The 20,667-nt window shown below is 26.8% G+C and overlaps 1 protein-coding gene across 1 annotated transcript in view; it reads left to right on the top strand.

The window, feature by feature from the left end:
* LOC107446121 (nuclear receptor coactivator 2) overlaps positions 1 to 20,433 on the top strand; it is a 103,131-nt gene extending 82,698 nt beyond the window's left edge. The window contains exons 12-24 of the mRNA XM_071183896.1: positions 4,469 to 4,549; positions 6,853 to 6,999; positions 8,127 to 8,273; positions 10,289 to 10,810; positions 12,606 to 13,079; positions 14,515 to 14,727; positions 15,667 to 15,957; positions 16,874 to 17,120; positions 17,280 to 17,478; positions 17,912 to 17,990; positions 18,082 to 18,190; positions 18,511 to 18,602; positions 20,002 to 20,433. Of these exons, the coding sequence (XP_071039997.1) occupies positions 4,469 to 4,549; positions 6,853 to 6,999; positions 8,127 to 8,273; positions 10,289 to 10,810; positions 12,606 to 13,079; positions 14,515 to 14,727; positions 15,667 to 15,957; positions 16,874 to 17,120; positions 17,280 to 17,478; positions 17,912 to 17,990; positions 18,082 to 18,190; positions 18,511 to 18,602; positions 20,002 to 20,076 (2,676 nt within the window). The 3' untranslated portion in view covers positions 20,077 to 20,433. The remainder of the gene's footprint in view (positions 1 to 4,468; positions 4,550 to 6,852; positions 7,000 to 8,126; positions 8,274 to 10,288; positions 10,811 to 12,605; positions 13,080 to 14,514; positions 14,728 to 15,666; positions 15,958 to 16,873; positions 17,121 to 17,279; positions 17,479 to 17,911; positions 17,991 to 18,081; positions 18,191 to 18,510; positions 18,603 to 20,001) is intronic.
* Positions 20,434 to 20,667: the final 234 nt, after the last annotated feature.

The raw sequence follows: 20,667 nt of genomic DNA, 5'->3' as shown, positions 1-20,667 counted from the left end.
TAGTAATTTTGTTTTCAATTTTTTATTGCTTAATTATTTTTTTTTTAAAAGAGAATGTTCACTAAAAAAATTGAATTCAAAATTATATTTCTCAATAAAATAATTATTTACTTTTACTCTGTGTGCATCACAAGTTTTTTACTTGTTAGAATTTATTTTACATTAAAATTTTGTATTATGTGATATCATAAGAAAAAAGCATTACTTTTTATTAATAATTATATTTATTTTGATAGATCTGTTTTTTGATTTTTTTTAAAAAAAAAAAGGAATATTTTTGAAATAAAAGTTTGAGTTTTTCTTTTTTTAATTTTTTTTAATGCATTTCATTTTTTCCAAGTTTGAAGGATTTAGAAGAATAAGAAGGCTTTAGTGCTTAGAACACTAATGTTTATATGAAAATTAATCATTTGCTGTCAATATGTCTAAGCACGCTTGCTTGCAACACTGCATTACTTAAATTACTGTGCTAGTGGCTCTTTGCTCAAAAAGGTTGTGCAGCCCTATGTTAAAATCTGAATTATGTAACATTGCAGTTTATATGTTAGAATCTTTTTTTCTTTGTCTAATTTTTCATTCAAATTTTCTACCAAGGATCCAGTGCTTAGAACAGTAATGTATTTATAAAAATTAAAGCATTGTTTCATTGCTACATTAGTAAAACATGTTTAAAAAACCTTTTTTTGTTAAGATCTGATTTGTAAAATATTTTTACAAAAAAACAAGTGTTAGTTGCATTTGGCTGATATAAATTAAGAGAATAAATTTAATTGAAACCTGTTCTAGTTAAATCTAGTTTAACCATAAAGGGTAGAAAAAGAAAGAAACTGAAAAAATTTTTCTACTACCAAAATTTAAAAAAAAATAAAAGGTTACAGCATATATAAATTTTTTAAATGTACAGTGTCACTTGTTTATATCTAAAATAATTCTTGAATATTAAAAAGTGAAATATTTGTTATTCAGGCAAGATCAACTATTGTGAACTTGCTAGGTTTTTAAAACCTCAAAATGTTTACAGCAAGTACCATAAAAACATAAAGTAATTGATCCTCAACACTTTTACTAGAAAAAATTTGAATGCTGTGAAGTAAAGTCTCCAACTATTTAAATTATCAAATAGAGTTAAACCCGCTAATGATGAATGTGGAGGTGCTGCAATATTTGCTTGTTTTAACTGAGTGCTTTGGAAAAATTGGATTCCTGAAAAAATTGAAAAAGTTCAAGCATATTTACTAAATTTTAATTAAAATAATTAGTTTATTTAGTTTTCTATTCAATATTAAACGGGTTATTTAATTGTCGTATTATGTTTTTCTTGTATTATTGTTTTTGGACAATTCTCATCGCCTGAAAAAAATTATCACCCGCACCTTTGCTCTTTGAAAAAGTTCACATGTTTGCTGAATTTATGATGCAATACAAACTTGAAGTTGTCTTCAAAACTGTTGAATGAATTGTTTCAAGAAGGGTTTAGCTAAGCTGGAGCGGTGAAAGTTTGTAGAAATTTTGTGAATCACAAAAACATTGCTCACTAACACCAGGGTTATTCGCTATACTCCAACAAACATAAAATTGTATCGACAAGTATTTTAAGTTTGTTTGTTAAATCAGGGCTCATTGTAAACAAATTTGACTGTATTAACTAAATTTCTACTCAAAGGTATTTGCAAAGATTATTTTTTTGTTCAGGATTAAATATTATTCCTAATTATTGGAAGAAAGTTCCAACCGGCAACTGTCTGATTTTTGTGAAACAAATTAACAAGTACTGTGAAACAAATTTATTGTATTACACAATAGCCAAAAAATACATCTTTAAAAGGACTTTACTCCACAGGTTCTACTTATTTTAGTTGAATTCACTGAAATATAATTGAACTTTCGAATTACTTCTTGGATAATTTAAAAATAAATGAAAGCTTGATAACTAATAGATATTACCTATACCTATGTAAAAGTTACATTAGATCCCACAAAAGAGCTAATAAGCTATTAGTATTTAGCAATTGATATTAGTATGTTAAATTAACATATAGCGCCAAAAATAAATAATTTTAGTAATAGCAACTAATTGATAACTGACTGATAGCCAAGTAGCTGACTGACATTTCTTATTGTCCTTTTTATACTTAGGCAAATTTAGAAGTAAATTCAAATTCTATTAATTTTGGAATTAAATATAGTAAACAGAGAATGTGAATTTGAAGAAGTTTTCTCCCGAGCATTTTGGGCTAAGTACATAAAACTGATGCAACTGACTGTGATTTTAAACAAAACACTATGAGGATATTTTTTTTCATGTAATGAAACTCTATGAAAACTTATATAAGGGGTATGACAAAATATGCTGGTCATTTTTTTAAAATAGAAATTGTTTTTTTAATTAATTACTGCACACTAAATTATCAAATAAAATATCTAAAAGGTGTAATGCATTATTATAGATTTTATTTAAAATAAAACAATTAATAATTTATTGAACTCAGTACACTATTGAAATTGACAGTTCAAATTTTAGATAAAAAAATGACATTTAAATTTAAAATTATAATTATTTTCTTTTATTGATTGCCACGCAAACATTTTTATTTTTACTATTCATCAATCAAAATTTTTAATATTATACAATTTTCCTTTAAATTTTATTACTGGTAATTCATATTATACATATCTCACATTTTGACTTTTGAGTTGTAACTTTATTTTTTCACTTGAGTAGTTCTTTATAATGCAGAAAAAAAAAGTATTTATTTAATTATTAGTTAATTTCTTTGCATCCAGCAAGTATTTTAATCAGTACAACTGTATGAATACTTTTTTTTCTTTTCCTTAATTTTTTTGGTTGTAGATAGCTTATTTAACATTGCCCTTATCCCTGGTAGTAGAAATCTTACAGCACACTAAAAGAATTGCTGATTATCAGCATTACCAAATAATTATTCATCTAAGGATTTTCAAAAAAAAAAATGAGATTACTCCTTCATAAAATTTTCTTGTTCGTTCGAAAATTAAAACTTATTTATGCAGATTTTGCTAAACACATGTTAATTTTGAAATTATAACTTTTGTAAGACTGTAGGATTACTGACAAATTTGAACTTGTGAAAAATCATACTGCATATTTTTTAAAATTTTTTTTTAATGTAAATCAGTAAAATCTATTAATAATTCTCAACTTTTGCATATTTTTTATAATACCCAATAATACAGCATGGGTAAAACCTTAAAAATTCAAAAAATTGGAAATTAAAACTCCTTATAAAATTTGGGGTTTCTCCATATTGTGCCATTTCACAATAAGTATCAAAAGCTTTGGCCTTAGATGATTAAAAAAAACAAAACATTTATGAATATTTCAACAAATTCACAAGAGCTACAAAAATAGCATATCATTTACTAATAAGCATTATTTCATATAAATACACAGCCTTTAAAAAACCAGCTTTAATGTGTTAAGGAACCAATTTGTAATCAATGAAAATCTATCTTCCTGTCTAAAGCTAGAATCAATGAAAATCTTACTTTGACAAAAGAAAATGATAAACTAACAAATATTCCACAATCAACACAAACGAAGCACAAATGCATGAAAATAAATTTGCTAATAAATTATACAAGTAATATTTACAATGAAGGACACCTTTATGATATTAAGGTAAACTAATAAACATTGAATGATTAACAATAAGAGAAACACTATTGTCGAGCAACATTTAATACTTATCAATTACTGTAGAAAAACATTTTTTGATACATAGACTGACTAAAAAATTTTGCTTAACACTAATTTTAAGCACAGCAATAGCTATATCTCAGATGTATAATAATAATAAATTAGCAGATGAATTATCCATGTGATATTTACTCTGAAATACGCAATTGTGGTACACATGTGAACTTATTAATAGGCTATGAACAACACTTAAGGCAAACAGAGTTTAGCAGTTATCGAAACCTATGTCCATAACAATAAATATGCTAATAAATTATGCATTAGTAACACAATCATATTTATTTTACAATAATAGGAAAGTTCAAAAATCAATGCAAAACAATTTGGTACCCAATAGTAAGACAAAATCAATCTGAATATAGTAGCCTATATATGTTTTAAATGCATATAAACAGTCAAAATACATGTGCATTATCATATTAAACAAAATGATTGAAGTTTTATTGTTTGTGATATTTTATTGTATTTTATGTCTGTTGCTGATTATTTTTTTTTATTTTAGAGCATACTTCCCAAGGAATTTAATTTTGATGTATAGAATTTGACCTATTTTATTATTTATCAAAGTCTATATCTTATAAAATAAAGCTCCCAAAGAATTAATTTTAATATATAGAATTTGCCCAATTTTATTATTTATCAAAGTCTATATCTTATAATAAAATTATCTGGTAATAAATTTTACCCATTTTTTAAAATTGCATTTACCTACAAAGTATTTCATTTTACTAGCTTCTTAACAATGGTGAGGATAAAAGCTTTAAGAAAAATCAAGATGTACTAATTCAACAACTTCTGAAGACAGAAGGAAAAGTGGGTGAAATTTATTATACATTATAATTATTATTATTTAAATGTGTTTATGGGGGCTTAATGAATACTTAATTGAATAAAAATTAAAAATAGAGTTACAAAGGAAAATCAATTTGAAGCTCAGGATGTAAATGTGGATTGTTTTAACTTAAATGATTTATATATTTTTTAAATGATTCATCAATACCAAATCCAAAAGTAATTTATTTTATTCATTTATAGAAACAAATCATTTGAATCAGTGTTAGAATAATAAATTCAATGAGAAAATCTTATCATTAGTATAAAGTGCATTACTTTTCTGTAAATGAAAATATCTATCTCATTTTATCAAAAGCTATTTACAAGTATGAAAAGCTTATAAAATGTTTATAAATAACTTAACACAAATAACTGCTTTGATCAAAAGATTTTTATATAATAAAATTCTGCAGTACTAATGTAAGATGAACATTAATTTTTTTCTTTAAGGAAAGTCATAATTAAAAATTTTATCTCTTAGTAAACTTCACCATAGTTTTGCCATTTAATTGGATAAATTTAGCATTTTTAAAGTAGCTCACAATTTTTTAGGTTTCAGCCTATACCACTTTAGGCTATTTAGAAAAACTATGTATATCTTTTTGCTCAGTTTTACTGCAATATATATTTTTTTAGTTGAGAGTTTTTTTAGTTTGCCTGAGTTAGACTAGATATTTCAGTGTCTAAATTTTGATTATGATAACAAATATCATTCTTAATGTTAATAATAGCATTCTTATTGTTATTAAATTTTTTAAAAAAATATCCTCTTTAACATGATTAATAACTTAAATATTTATGATCTAAATAATATCCTGTCTCTAATTAAACTAATATTTTAAAATTGTGTGTAGCCTTTCAATATATTTTATCACTAAACTTGACCCTTATTTATGTGCAAAGGCTGTGCATAATAACTTAGCAGAACTCTAAATCATCCCTATAATATAAGAAAAGGTATATTTAATTTGTTTTGTTGAACTACATTTTTCTTAATTAAATTATTTACCAATTATTTTGAATAATTTTTCTTCAGTTTCTATACTTTTAACATGTATATTAAAATTTCATTGTCTGTGTCAACTTTTAAATTGTTAATTATTAACTTTTTTTTAACAATTTAATTCTTTTGTTACATGCAGTATTTACATTATTGAAAAAGATCTCAAATTACTGTAAGCAAGGGCTATTGTAATGTTTTTAGTTTATCTTTCTCAAATTAAGGGTTTATCTCTGTTCTTGATTTATTATATAAACTAATGAAAAATAAATGTCAATTTGCCAGGTTGCCATCAGCATGTTTCTATATAACTCTGATTAGTTGGATTATAACAGAGCTCTAAGCTCAGTTCCTCTTTTTTAAAGAGTTGAGTTGTGTAAAAAAATAAAAGTTTTATTCTAAGTGTTTGGCATCAGGCTAAAAATCAGTTTTCAGTTTGAATAGAGTAGTTTTCTATTTGATATCTATCCATTATTTAATATTATGGATAGCTTAATTAATTTTATTAAACATCATAGCTATTTCAAAAAGGTAATTGTTTTTCCTGAATTAGCTTTTTTTTTGTTATTTTAAATCTTGTTTTTTCTATGCTTAATATCTTTACACTAAATTGAAAAAATTATGTTTTCCTAAACAACTTGTATATAAATTTAAATCCCTAATTAAAAAACCTGCATATTTAATTCATGTAAACTAAGCATGTATTATTATTTAAATAACAAAATTAATTATATTTATACTTCTAATTTAGGTTTATGTTTACATTTTATTAAAAAAATTTATATTTATATTGTTTTGAAATAGCCTTCTTATAAAAGAAAAAGAAGTGTGTCTAAATTTAAAATTTCCAACTGGAGTAAATAATTAATTAAAATGATAAGCTAATAAGAGCTTAATATCTGCCCAGCAAAATTCAAAGCATTCCCTAAAAAATTGGGAATGTTAGTATTAATTGCTAATTTTATTTGCACTTTATTGAGTGATATAAAAATATTAGTTTTAATTACTAACTTTCAGTTTTTTATTATGAACTTTCAGTTTTATTTAACTAAAGGGTTTCTTTAAAATTATGTGGACAATAATTCAAGGAATTTTTTTTAAATGTACGCCATTTTGAAAGTTTATTTTTTGTTAAATAGGTAAATTATGCAAGTTTTCATAATTTTTCCATGCAACTGCTATACTAGTTAAACTTTTATGAAGGTCTATGTTAAATTCTTAGTTAAGAAAGAATTTTGTTTCCTTATGAATAGTAATATATATTATAATTTCTTTTTTGTAGGTATCTGGAGATCTTAATTTAAGACTCGATGTCAAGACAGGGTGTCCATCACCACGATTAGGAGCTGACTCTAACATGAAAAGGAAGTCCCCCGATACACCCATCGATGAATCTGCTGCCAAACGACCAGTCCCTCAAAATCCTCATGTACGTTGTTTTTATTTATATAATTTTTCTAATGGGGCGGGATGAATTTTCATTGAATTGTAATTATTCTACCATTTTAATAGCTTATCTTTTCTTTTCAAATTTTGTGCAAGTTTTTTTTTTATATGTTATTTTTGTATTCTCTAAANTTGCCAGGTTGCCATCAGCATGTTTCTATATAACTCTGATTGGTTGGATTATAACAGAGCTGTAAGCTCAGTTAATCTTTTGTAAAGAGTTGAGTTGTATAAAAAATAAAAGTATTATCCTGAGTGTTTGGCATCAGGCTAAAAATCAGTTTTCAGTTTGAATAGAGTAGTTTTCAATTTGATATCTATCTATTATTTAATATTATGGATAGCTTAATTAATTTTATTAAACATCATAGCTATTTCAAAAAGGTAATTGTTTTTCCTGAGTTAGCTTTTTTTTGTTGTTTTAAATCTTGTTTTTTTTTATGCTTAATATCTTTATACTAAATTGAAAAAATTATGTTTTCCTAAACAACTTGAATCTAACTTTAAATACCTTATTAAAAACCTACATATTTAATTCATGTAAACTAAGCATGTATTATTATTTAAATAGCAAAATTAATTATATTTATGTTTCTAATTTAGGTCTATGTTTACATATTATTAAAAAAAGATATATTTATATTGTTTTGAAATAGCTTTTTTTTTAAAAGAAAAAGAAGTGTGTCTAAATTTTAATTTCCAACTGGAGTAAATAATTAATTAAAATAATAAATTCAAAGCATTCCCTAAATAAAAAATTTGGAATGTTAGCATATTTACTAATTTTATTTGCACTTTTATTGAGTGATATAAAAACAATTAGTTTTATTTACCAACTTTCAGTTTTTTATTACTAACTTTCAGTTTTATGTAACTAAACAGGGTTTCTTTAAAATTATGTGAGCAAAAATTCAAGAAATTTTTTTTAAATATACGCCATTTTGAAAGTTTATGTTTTGTTAAATAAGTAAATTATGCAAGTGATCATCATTTTCCCTTCCCACTGCTATACTAGTTAAACTTTTATGAAGGTCAATGTGAAATTCTTAGTTAAAAGAAAATTCTATTTTCTTCTGAATAGAAATGTATATTATACTTTCTTTTTTGTAGGTATCTGGAGATCTTAATTTAAGACTTGATGTCAAGACAGGGTGTCCATCACCACGATTAGGAGCTGACTCTAACATGAAAAGGAAGTCCCCCGATACACCCATCGATGAATCTGCTGCCAAACGACCAGTCCCTCAAAATCCTCATGTACGTTGTTTTTATTTATATAATTTTTCTAATGGGGCGGGATGAATTTTCATTGAATTGTAATTATTCTACCATTTTAATAGCTTATCTTTTCTTTTCAAATTTTGTGCAAGTTTTTTTTTTATATGTTATTTTTGTATTCTCTAAATTGTGTTAGGTTCTTTTTTGTTCTTCTTTATTGGTGACTATTAGTTGTTTGAATGTTTTCCATTTGGTAATGTAACCTGTTGAGTGAAGTTAGAAAATTTTCAATAGTTTTTTATTAATTTCTGCAATATTGCTACTGTGGTTAAGAAGAAGTTTAAAAAAGTGATGCAGTTGCAAGTTTTAAAAAAAAAGTGATACATCTTAGTTTGAGTATTGACAGTGTTTTTTATCTTTAAAATATACTGTTAATTGCTGCTTTTGGTGATTTTTTGACAGAATTTAGGAATAATAAAAAGTTGAAATAGTGAGTTTCTTTAAAAAATGAATGAAGTTATTAAGTTTTAAAAAGTGTTTGGGATAAAATTTTTCAAGCTAATGTACAAATTATTTTGGTCACTTTTTTCCAAATTGATCACTTTTTTATTGTCTTATTGATATGACATTTTCTTGAACGGAACCCTGTTCTGAAAAACCAACTTTCTTACCTCAGAATCACATTGCTACAGATAGGCAGTTCCTGGCATTTATTTAAGATGCATTAAATGTTTTTGTTAGTTTTTATAGTGTTATTATCAATAAAATATGGAGAATTTTTAAAAATTAATAAAAAAATATAAGAAATTGTTAGGTATACTATAAATTATTATTTGAAAATCATTAGCTTTAGTTAGAAAAGTGTTGAAAACCTCATTAAATTCCAGTCTTTTTTTTTCTATTTATGTTTCAAGTTTGTAAAAACAAAGAAAATAAATAAACAGTAATCCTTTTTTCTTCCCTTAGTCAAATAAAAAGTGTGTTATAATAATTCATTTCCTTATTGAACCTATTTTTCTCTTAAACACTATTTTTTTAATGGCAAAAATAATATGAAAGTAAAAATGTAATACTATATTGTATAAAACTTTCAAAACTATATTGTATAAAACTTTCAAAGTTGGTCAAAGGTGATTCAATACAATAAATGTAAAAAAAAAAATCAATCATTGAAATTACTTGAAAGCATCAAAAAATAATAACTCGAATACACAATACAAAATCTGTCTGCCGTAACACCTTGTTTAAAATTTATAATTTGGAATCCTTGAGAAAATAAATAGTTAATAGCTGTCTATAAAGCAACTAATAAACGACATAGGTTCACAATGAAACATGTCAAAAAGTTATCTGCGAATATGCGACTCATTCAAGTGTACATGGAAATCCATAGAAGTAACTGTTGTGAAAGTATATTAAAGAAGCACATAGATTTACAATGAAATCAGCATAAAACTGAGCATGTCAAAAGGAGATTGCTTAAAATGATTAAATGTGTGATTCAAAATTTTGTATCATAATTATTTCAAAAATCAGAGAGCTACATAGATTTTGGATTTAATTTTATTTCTGAAAAATAATTACAAACATTTTTTCTCCTTAACAATCAATCTTTGCCCAAGGTTCAGAATTTCAAAATTTTAATGCAGATTTTTTCAGATATGGCTGACTGAAATTTTGCATAAGTTGTGTCTCTTTGACCAATAAACATATAAATTGTAAGAGTTTAATGCCTTAGAATTACATTGTTCATTACATAGTTATTATTTATTTCTTTATTTTCTTATTTCCTTTTATTTATTTTAAAAATATTATATTTTATTATCTGCACAAATATTGAATTTTAATCATGCGTGTATTCAAAGAAATTTCAACTCTGGAAAAGAAAAGACTAGAAAGAGATCAAATATTATTACTAGCTACCATTTAAAAAAAAATTTTGGGGGGAGCCGTAGTCTGGAATTTAGTCTATGATAAATTATGAAGAAGCTTCACTTAGTTTATTTTTTGGAGTATCTGTTAGTTCATGACCTTTATTTTCCCTTCTTTTATAGGCTCGTCTGGCTGGACAGAATCCCATGCTGGCTTCAATGCTGGCACAAACACCTCGTACAGCACCATCTGTACCAACTAGCATTGCTAATGCAATTGTGTCACAACTACCACAAGAAAGACTGCCAAAGAATCTTGAAAAGAAACTGGTCCACACTCCTTATACAGGAACTTCAAGTGATACAACCCCAAATAACCAATATAGTTTCAGTCAAGTACAAATTGGCTCTCGTAGTCTGTTGTCTACTTCATTGCAGCAAGAGGTTGTTACAGCCGATTCACGTGGCCATGTTACCTTAGCACCGCAAACTTCAAACTCTGGTTTTTCGCAGTTGCAAAATTTCAATTCGCAAAATATAAACCTACAGATAGGTGGCTACGGCAGCCAGTTTCCCACAACTTCCCAGCAACAGTCTAATATCCAAACAGCCAACATGATCTTAAACACCATAGCTGAAGCTAGTAAAGACTCTAAAACAATAATTAATTCAAATGATCCAGATTTATCCGATATTCTTGATCAGGTAAGTGAAAATTTTATTTTTTATTCGCTAATTACACTGGGGAACAAATTTTTTGTTGCATTTATACAACTACTTGATTTTGCCTGATTCAAATGTAGGAATTTCAAATCTAAAATTAGTTTTGCTCCTAAAGCTACAGATTTTTTCTTAATTTGACATTTTTGATCTATTTTTTGTCTAAATGTACAAGTTTAACAACATTATATATAACAAGAAATAGCGTAAATGTTGTAGTGAACTTCTGGGACAGTTAAGGCACATCATCGGGGTTATAATATAGAAGTCCGTAGTGGCCCCTGTGACAGAATTTTTTCGGGCTTTCTGCGACATACCTCTCTAATACTAATATCTTTCTGCAAGATACTTAAAAATAACAAATATGCATGTTACTAATCTAAAGTGACAGAAGCGTTAACTTCAAAATAATAAATAACAAAAATCAGATCAAATAAAATAATTTTAATTGAATATGAAATATTTTTTTTAAATTTTAATATTATAGACCATCTTCTCGCATTTTGTAGGAAGATAACACACTAATTATTTCCTTTTCACATTTTGTAATTCATCATGACATTTAAAAAAAATCAAACAAAAATCTTAATATCTGTGGCAGTAACTACCGAAAAAAAGATCGACGGTGAAATCACGCAAATCGGACTCTTCAAAAGGGGGTTACTAAATGCGTTATTTAATTTCGAGATTCAGTTGTAATAAATAATATGTTAAAAATATTGGATTTTAAAAGCTATGTGGAAATCAGTAGTAATAACTGCATGAAGAAATAGAGATATGATTTCTACAGAAACAAAAACCACATCTTTTACTTCATTATTTTTCATTATTCTCAAATAAGAACAGACAAATCAGAAGCATTTTTTCCCCCGCTCCGATGCACGAGAAAGGCGTCTTCTTAATTTAATTCTGAAGAAAAGATAAAATATTTCAAATATTTTTTCAAAAAAGAAAAGCAAAATTCCCAAAGGAAAAATCTTTCTGAAAGAACTCTATTATGTTCTGCGACAATGTCGCCGTGATTCTGCCACAGGGCTAGTGGCATATAACGACATTTATAGCATGTGTTCCTAGACAATTTTAATCCTAATGATGTACCTTAACTCTCCTAAAAGTTTGTTTTAACATTTATGTGACTCCCTGTTACATGTAACATTTTTAAACTTGTACATTTTGACAAAAAATAGACTAAAAATGTCATTGAAAAACAAACAAACTGGGATAGGAAAATTTCTTAGATCTGTTAAAAAATCTCTTGCATCAGAAAACACACACGAAAAAAATTGTTCTCTAGTGTTATTTTTGATTTTGTAACAGAAATATGCATATTTTTAAGTGAAAACAAATGAAAATAGGCATTTTATTTCATTTCTGGAGATATACCAATATTCTGTATTAATCTCCAAGTATATAATTAATTCTATTGTAATTGCTTTCTCATAACACAAAGAAGAAATTAAACAAAAATTAATGCTTTTTTTTAAATAATAAATATGACTATCAGTCTTAATTATTACTATGTTTGAATACTATACTTTGTTTGAATTTGCAAGCAAGTTACTTAAATTATTGCTGAAACTTGTGCACTATTTATTTCTTATGTCAAAAATTGATGCACATTCACCATTAGAAGTCTAGTTTTTCAGACAAGAATTATTTTATTATTTGAAGTAGAGTGGAAACTTAAAAGTAAGAAAAAGTTGAAAACTTTTTCTATTATGTGTCGTCATTACACTCACTTATTATTATAACTTATTTAGAAGAAAATTTTATCTTATAGGTTTGGAGCTTAGAACAAGAGATGAATTACGAGACCACTACTGACGAACTGGACTTGTATAAATTCCTGGATGACCCACCTCAAAATATTCCCACAGCTAGTCCTAAACCAGTTCAAGATGTTCAGGAAAAATTAGCCATTGATGCCATACAGAAACAGCTAATGAGTATGAGTTATGAAGGCCACAACCCAAGGAACAATAACATTCGGTTCCAGCAACCTATGGGATTGACTCCCCAGCAACAGCAACCTTCTGTGGTGAGCACTTTTGCTCAGATCAACCAGTTCCAGACTGCCCCTCCTGCATATACAATGTCTAATGCTAGGACACGTGCACCAGGTTTACATACAGTACAAAACAATTCCCTAAATGTTATGCCATCGCAGCAAATGCAACAAATTCAGATGAATAATCAAAGGCAGACACTGTTGCAGTACAGTGGATTGAATTCTGTTAATGACCTAAATTCTCCAGTATGTATAACATGATTATTTTATGCTATTTCTTTTAATAAATAATGTATTCTCTCTGTTGGTTTTTAAATGTCGCCTAGAAGAGATTTTTCTAAACATATTTTTTTTAAATATTTGTTATTTATTTACTCCAACTTACTATAATTTTCTAAAAAGTTTAAATTTTCACTATTGTTATTCATTCTGGTTAAGATGAATTTTATGCTTACTACTCAAAATGGTAATGATATTTCATTGTCTAATATTTCATATATTCTTTTAAAAACAATTACTTTTTTGTTGTTGTAATGTTGCCGTTAAAAGAAATAAAATTCAGTGTAACAATAAAAATAATTTATAAAAGTTTTTTTTTATCCTACTGATGGATATTTTGTTAATAAAAAAAATAAGACAAAAGTGTTGCTTTTCAACAAAGACAAATATTTTAATTATTTTTGTAATAAATAATACCTTGCTTCTAAAAGTCTTCAATTAATATCTTCTAAAAAGCAACAATTGCATTTTAAGTCTTTCTTATTTTCAATGTTTTCTGTAATTTAATAATTTAGATATATATCTTTTTAGTATCAAGGTAGAGATGCATATTTTGTTAAAACAAACAGCTATGTTATGAATTAATCATTAATTGTGGCCATAAATAAAGATATCTGTGTTACTATTTTTAATTTATTTTTTTGGCCAAAGCCTTTAGTTAATGATATTGTTTCATTTTGCAAGATGTTTATTTTTTGTGTGTTTATTTCCTTTTAGACTTAGTGTTTTTGAGTTGTTTAGTCTAGAAAACAATAGTATATTAAACAGCATGTGATTCTCCCCTAATTTGCATATTTCCGTGCATTAATACTTTATATTTTGCTAATTAAATTTTAGATTCGAGTTTCGTTAATCTAAAATTTAAATTTCGTTACTTAGGCAAAATTTTGTTAACGAGACATTTATTCCGCCCTTACCAGCACACCCTTTTTTTTTTCTTCCTAAATTCTCATTCATGCTCAAAAACTACTTTTAAATGCAGATTTGTTAGAGAAAAACGCAACTCGGTTCCACAGTAACTTCAGTTGGAATTAATGAACTACTGATAAATCTAGGTAATAATTAGTAATAACTTTTTGACATACTCAATTTGCACTAAATCCATGCGGTGTTTTGATCAGTTTATTTTTATTTTGGCAGTTATTGCTGTTGATTTTTTCAGGAGTTTTTATAATCCTAATATTATGGTAAAGGAAATTTGAATCGCGTATTGGAGTATTCACTGTATTAGGCCGTATACCATCTCTTCAAGTTTATCTTATGTATAACTTTCTTGTGACGATCCATAGTATATGCTAGTTAATGCCAGTCATTTTTTTACATAACTGTGACTTATTCATTATTTTCAATATTTCCTATCAAAAATAATTTGTTCAACTAATATTTGTTTTTTACTACACAGATGAGGCAACAACTTGCACAGAAACAAAAACTTTACCTTCAACAACAACAGAAGAGGCTCATGCTACAGCAACAAAAGCAACAGATGGCCCTCAGTAACCGACAAAGCATGGCAGATAATATTCCCAATATTCAGTCCCCTGCATCAGCCCCATTTACGGACAACATTAGTGATTTAATTAACAATACAGTTGCTCCAAACGTTACCCTTCAGGTATTTTTACTTTCATATATTGTTTTTACAATAACAACTTTAAAAAATTCAACGTTTTTTTTTCTCTTCCCATAACGCTTGGTTAAGTTAATTCGTAAAATTTTTTAGGCTTTACTTTTTACCTTATATAGAAATTTCTTTAAAATATATTTCAGCTTAAAACACTCAAAATTTTTTATTATGCTTTGTGTTTATAAATGCAGCAATCTTGATAAATAATAAGTACCTAATCATCTTCTGGTTTAGTTAAAAGTAGTTTAAAAGTAGATAAAAATTTTGATATATAATTTGTTAAGGTAAAATTGCTATTTATTACTTCTCTAATAATATTTGTATCACCCTTGCTTCATCTTATGATTTAAAAAAAATAAAATATTAACACTCATTTTTGTTTAAAGCTTTGAAGAAATTACTGTTATTTTGTTTTGTATTAAATTTTGTTTTACTTTTTATTTATTTATTTGATAATGCATTTTACTAGAAATCAACCAAAGAATTTAATTCGGTCACTTGAAATCGCATAGTCTTAAGTACTTTACTAAGTTAAAACTAGGTACTTAGGCACTTAACTAACTTAAAACACAATATCTCCCTAGCTTTAACTAAGTTAAAGCTACATAGGTAGTAACTAACTTGAAACACCTATAGTCTAACCTAGGCTATTAACAACTTTATATAAGTTAAAGCTATTTAAATACTTAACTAAGTTGAAGTGTCTGAACTATTCGTAGCTTTAACTACAAAGCTATTAAGGCACTAAACTAAGTTAAAATACGTAGGCTTAACTTAAGCTATCCTTAGCTTTAACTAAGTTAAAGCTGTATAGGTACTTTACTAGCTTAAAACTCCTCAGTTATCCGTAGCAATAATTTTTCATTTTTTACTAATACAATTTTAATTTTTTTTATTTTATTAATTTTTTTTCTTTTTTGTGTGCAGAGATCTGCAAGTATGCCAGAACCTCAACTTTCTCCCAGATATACTAGTGTGCAACAAATTTCCAATTCCATTGCACCTCCTGCAAGTCCATCCCAGCTATCTCCAGGTCAACGCCAGCAGCCACCATTTCCTCCTCTGTCACAGACTAGTTACAATAATTATCCACAATCTCGGTTGTCCCCTCATGTGCAACCACAAGGTGCTCCAAATCAAGCTTGGGTGCAGAGAGCGTCACAAAATCCAGCAAATCTACAACAACAAAACCCTATGTTGAATGCACAGCTTTCTCAGGTGTGGTTTAATTATTAATATATAGTAGAAATTGTCCAATTTTATTTGTTCTAGCGTAACAAAAATGAAAACTATATCTTGTAGTTAATTATTTTTCTTAACTTATTTTTAATCCATCATTATCCATGCAATAAATACAAAAAAATAAGGTGTTTCACTAATTTTGAATTAAATCCCCTACTACTTAAATGAAAAACGAAAAATTCACCATTTTATTATTACATTAATTTTGAATTAGCATTCACGTTTTCATATACCCTATTATATCAGAAACTTAAAATTACCAGAATGTTTTATTGTAAGAACAAAAGCCATTAAAAGCAAAAGATGAGTGGAAAAATATTTTTTTTCTTTTTTATAATACAGTTGAAAAATTTGCTACCAAAAAACATGACTTAATTTTGAAATGTTTAACATAAAAGTATTTTTAAGGACTGTAACTTATGAATTAAATGCTGTAGAAGCCTTTTTTTACTCCAACACATTCTTTCTTATAGCAGTTACTTAAAATATTTGTTTTGATAGAGAAAAATAAGCAAAGAACTGAAATAGATATATGTTTTTAAAATGATAAACTATAAAAATCAAACTATGCACTCTTATATCACACTTATCATTTTTCAATACACTTATGATTAAGAAAAATATTTTCACTATAAAAACTGTTAATATTTATCAGAGAGCTGGATCTTTTTAAGAAACAAGATTTAACTAAAATTTAAATCCCATTAATTTCAAGCAAAGAGGTTAAATTCAAATTAATAGTTAAATCCGAACATGCTATTTAAAATAACAAAAAGTGTTTACATGTCATATTTAATTTTTCTCAAATATAAAATTTTTGAAGCAATAACAGTAGTATATTGTAAGGATTTATATTTGTATTTAAATTAAAAATGTGTTTCTTATTTGGTAGCAGCAACAAGCTTTTGCTAATTCAACAAGATTCACGAATCAGCAACAGCAGCAGCAACCTCGTCAACTTCACATGCACTCCATGCCTAGTCCTGGTTCTAGGAATTCTCCTTATTCCAATCCTCCTGATTCACCATTCCATCCACCTTCACCTGGAGTGGCACTTTATCAACAACAAGCCCCACCCTTAGCTCAGCAACCTTCCCAGCCACCTCAACAGAGACTTCAAAGAGCAGTTTCCATTCCAAGTAAGCATCTTTTATTAACTCTTCTTCAATTAGTTTAGTGGTATGCTTATGCCATTAAAAGCCCAGTCAATAAAAAAAGCTTATTTTCTCACTTTGATTATAGAAATATAGAAAATTTTTATTATAGAAATTCATTATTATTATTTTATTATTTTACAGATCGAGTCAATTCTCCTCGCAGCCTGCCGGCAGGTTTTTCGGGAGGTGATCCTATTCTTTCTCCTCAGCCTTCACCTGGAAATTATAATCCTCCTGTGTCTAATTATAATGCTGCAATGTCTGTATCTTCTGCTTCCAATTACAGTTTGGATAACTTCTCTTACGATCAGCAGGTTTATCCTCAAACTATGATGGACAGGTTAGTTGTTAACCTTTTCTTCTTTTGAAGACCAGTCTGATTTTAATTTTAAATGTAGTTGAAATATTGAATACTTTTAAACTTCTCACACTCAATGTTAAATGAGGTTTTGTTGCTCACAGTATTCAATTTTTGTCACAATAAAAATGATTGTGTTTTTTAGTGTTAATACCTAAAGAATGGTCTAGAATTTTGTTGAAAGTTACCTGGAGTAAAAAAATTTTATTTCTGAAATTAAATATAAACCTTATATAAGCAATGACTTCATGTAAATTAGCTGAATAAGTTTTAAGAACTTTAAAAAAAAAAATTATTGAATTGAAAAGAAATAATTTGAAATAAATAACTGATCTTAAATTGAAGATACTTTATTTTGACATTAATTTCAATTATATTTTTAATAAATTCAAAGCATGTTTTTTATTGCTTTCAGAAATCGTAATAATAACAGATCTGAATATGTCCGCCAAGAATTGAGGGCTAAAGTTGGAGCTCGAAATCAACAGCACCAGGTAAAGGAAAATTATGATTGTAAATTAATAGTTTGTTTATATTTCATATTATATATATATGTATATTTACATTTATGGTTTTTTTCTGTAGGTTCACCAACAATTAGTACAACAAATGCCTCAACAACAAGGATCTCAGTCAACAAATCAGTCCCTTAGTCAAGCTGATTTTGATGCTCTTGGATTTTCCCTTGACCTTGGTAGGTGCTTTTATTTTCGTTTAACTTTTGATTTACTTTTTTTTTCTCAATCTATATGAAATAACAGATAAGGGAGAATTGTTCCTGTCATATCTATAAGAAGTAATATGATTTATAAAAACATTATCTTTGACTCCACTTCTATGTTTCTCTATCACTTCCTTTCACTTCTCTCAGTTAAAAACAGATTTATATTGTGTAATTAACTTTGTTATCCTGGCTTTACAAATGTAATTGTGAATATTAAATAAAACAAAATAGGAAATCTTATGTATTTTTTATAACATTATATTCCTATATTATAATTCTAATTTTTTCAGATGGGCAACCAACCTCACCTGCTCTTTATTCCCAATCTCTTCTTAATGCTGGAGGAGTAAATGAAAGTCAACCTCAAACTGGTAGTCCTAGGGTTAGTACAATATTGCTGTGTCATTCTTTTATTATAACATCGATAATAATTAACTTGTATTTACAAAGCATTTTTTTTTTAATGAATGCTAACTTTTCTAAATTTATGTACTTTATTTTTGTGCCAATTTCAATTTTCAGATTTATTTTTTCCACTCTAAATAAACGATAGATTTAAGGAGACAAAATTAAAATTGTTCCCTTTCAAATTTTAAACTTCTACAATATCTAAGAAATAAATTTTATTATCTATAACAAAAACTTAAAAAATGTAATATTAAGTCTTAAAGGATAACTTCGTTAAAAATAAGTTTTTTAGATGAAAATGCATGTGACGTTTATTGCTTGCTAGAAATTTTGATACTTAGTGTTATATAAGAGATTGTGAAATAATTTAATGTCTGTAAATTTTCTGCTACCTAATGTTGTAGTAAATTGAGTAGTAATATGAGATGAATTTATCGCTCAGTTTATAGTCTTTATTAAATTAGATGATTTAAAATTACAGGAATTAAAATGTCAAATGCAATTTTAAATACAGTCGGACTTCTATATAACAAACTTCCATTTTGCGAATTTCTCTATTTTGCGAATTTTTTCGGGAAACCAAGAACATTTTGAAAATTTCTTCGTAAAATAACTTCAAATTCGAGAGGGGAATCTTCTATTTAGTGAACTTTTCTTTGAGATCCACTTTCCCTATTTTCCAAAATTTTTCAGAACATTTTAAACTTGTTAACACATTTTATGGAGAAAATAACCTCAAATTGAATTTTGAAGGAACTTTTTAAAGAAAGCAGTAAAATCACTTTCTCTTTTTGTTTGCGTTTCAAATGATAATATTAACGGCAATAATGACATAAACGACAATATTAACGGATTTTATCAGTAGTAATTAAACTTAACAACGCATGATGTAATGTATGTTTAAAATTAATGATAATAAATGCAGCTATAATTTTTTGCATAAATTTAGCTTTTTTTTAGTTAAAAATGTATATAGCATGATTGTGTAACACTGGATAATGTTTTGCTCTATTCTTGCTTTCCATGCAGAATTCTTTTATGATTAAGATTTATAAAATGAATAGTAGATACTACTTTACAATATTAAGGTGTATCCATTACTATTTTAATATTATGTCTAGTGTTTATGAATTTGAAACCTGTTTTGTGTCGTTTAAGTATTTCAAAAGATGATTTTCTATTTAACGAATTTTCCATGTAACGAACTTATTATCGAGATTTATTGACTTCGTTAAATATAGGTCGGACTGTATATTTATATTTTATATTATCATAATTTTTTATTTATGTATTAATTTTCTATTTATTTTCTCATAGTTTTTTTTTTAAATTCAAAATGCAATTTTATAACTCCAGACGTTTTACTTTTACAGTTTCAACTTGATGAACAGAGGCCATCTGAGCCCAAAAAATCACTGCTACAACAATTGCTGTCAGAGCCTCCTTGAACCGTTTTCCACTCTCCTGAGTTTCATTAACTAATCCAGGAGAGAATGTTTCTTTTTTTTTATTTTCTTTAATTTAATTCTACGACTTGTTTATAAACTGTAAAATATCCTGCTGTGCTTCAACTCATGGCAGTTTTGCAAACTTATTTTTTGCCCTGAGCAAAAACTATAGTGAAAAAGAAAAAAAATCTTTTTTGAGTTTTTTTTCTTTCTTTCTTTTCAGAGCTAAGCACTAATTTTCCTTAAAAACTTTTTAATCTATTAAAGGAACTTTAAAAAGGAAATCCTGCTTTGTACTAACTGAAACTACTTGTAAATATGAAAGGGAAAAAAGCTGTATAAGTTGTAATATGCACCTTTGTAAACTTCAGAAGAATTTCTTTTCTCAGATCATTCACGACATATTTTTCTTTATTTATCTGTGTGACATAATCTGACTTCAAAACATGTCACCTTCGAGTGAATGTTAAAAGTCCCTCAAAATCATCTGTTTACAAGCTATTTTGTGCTAATGGACTTGCCTAGATTTGTACAGCAAATTAAAATGTGTTTGTATGCATGTATTTAAATGTAAATATATATATATAAATA

The sequence above is a fragment of the Parasteatoda tepidariorum genome, chromosome 8 (genome assembly GCF_043381705.1).
Source record: "Parasteatoda tepidariorum isolate YZ-2023 chromosome 8, CAS_Ptep_4.0, whole genome shotgun sequence".
In the NCBI taxonomy this organism is placed as follows: domain Eukaryota; kingdom Metazoa; phylum Arthropoda; class Arachnida; order Araneae; family Theridiidae; genus Parasteatoda; species Parasteatoda tepidariorum.
The sequence above is the reverse complement of the archived record's forward strand: the minus strand, read 5'-3'. Positions and strand labels throughout refer to the sequence as shown.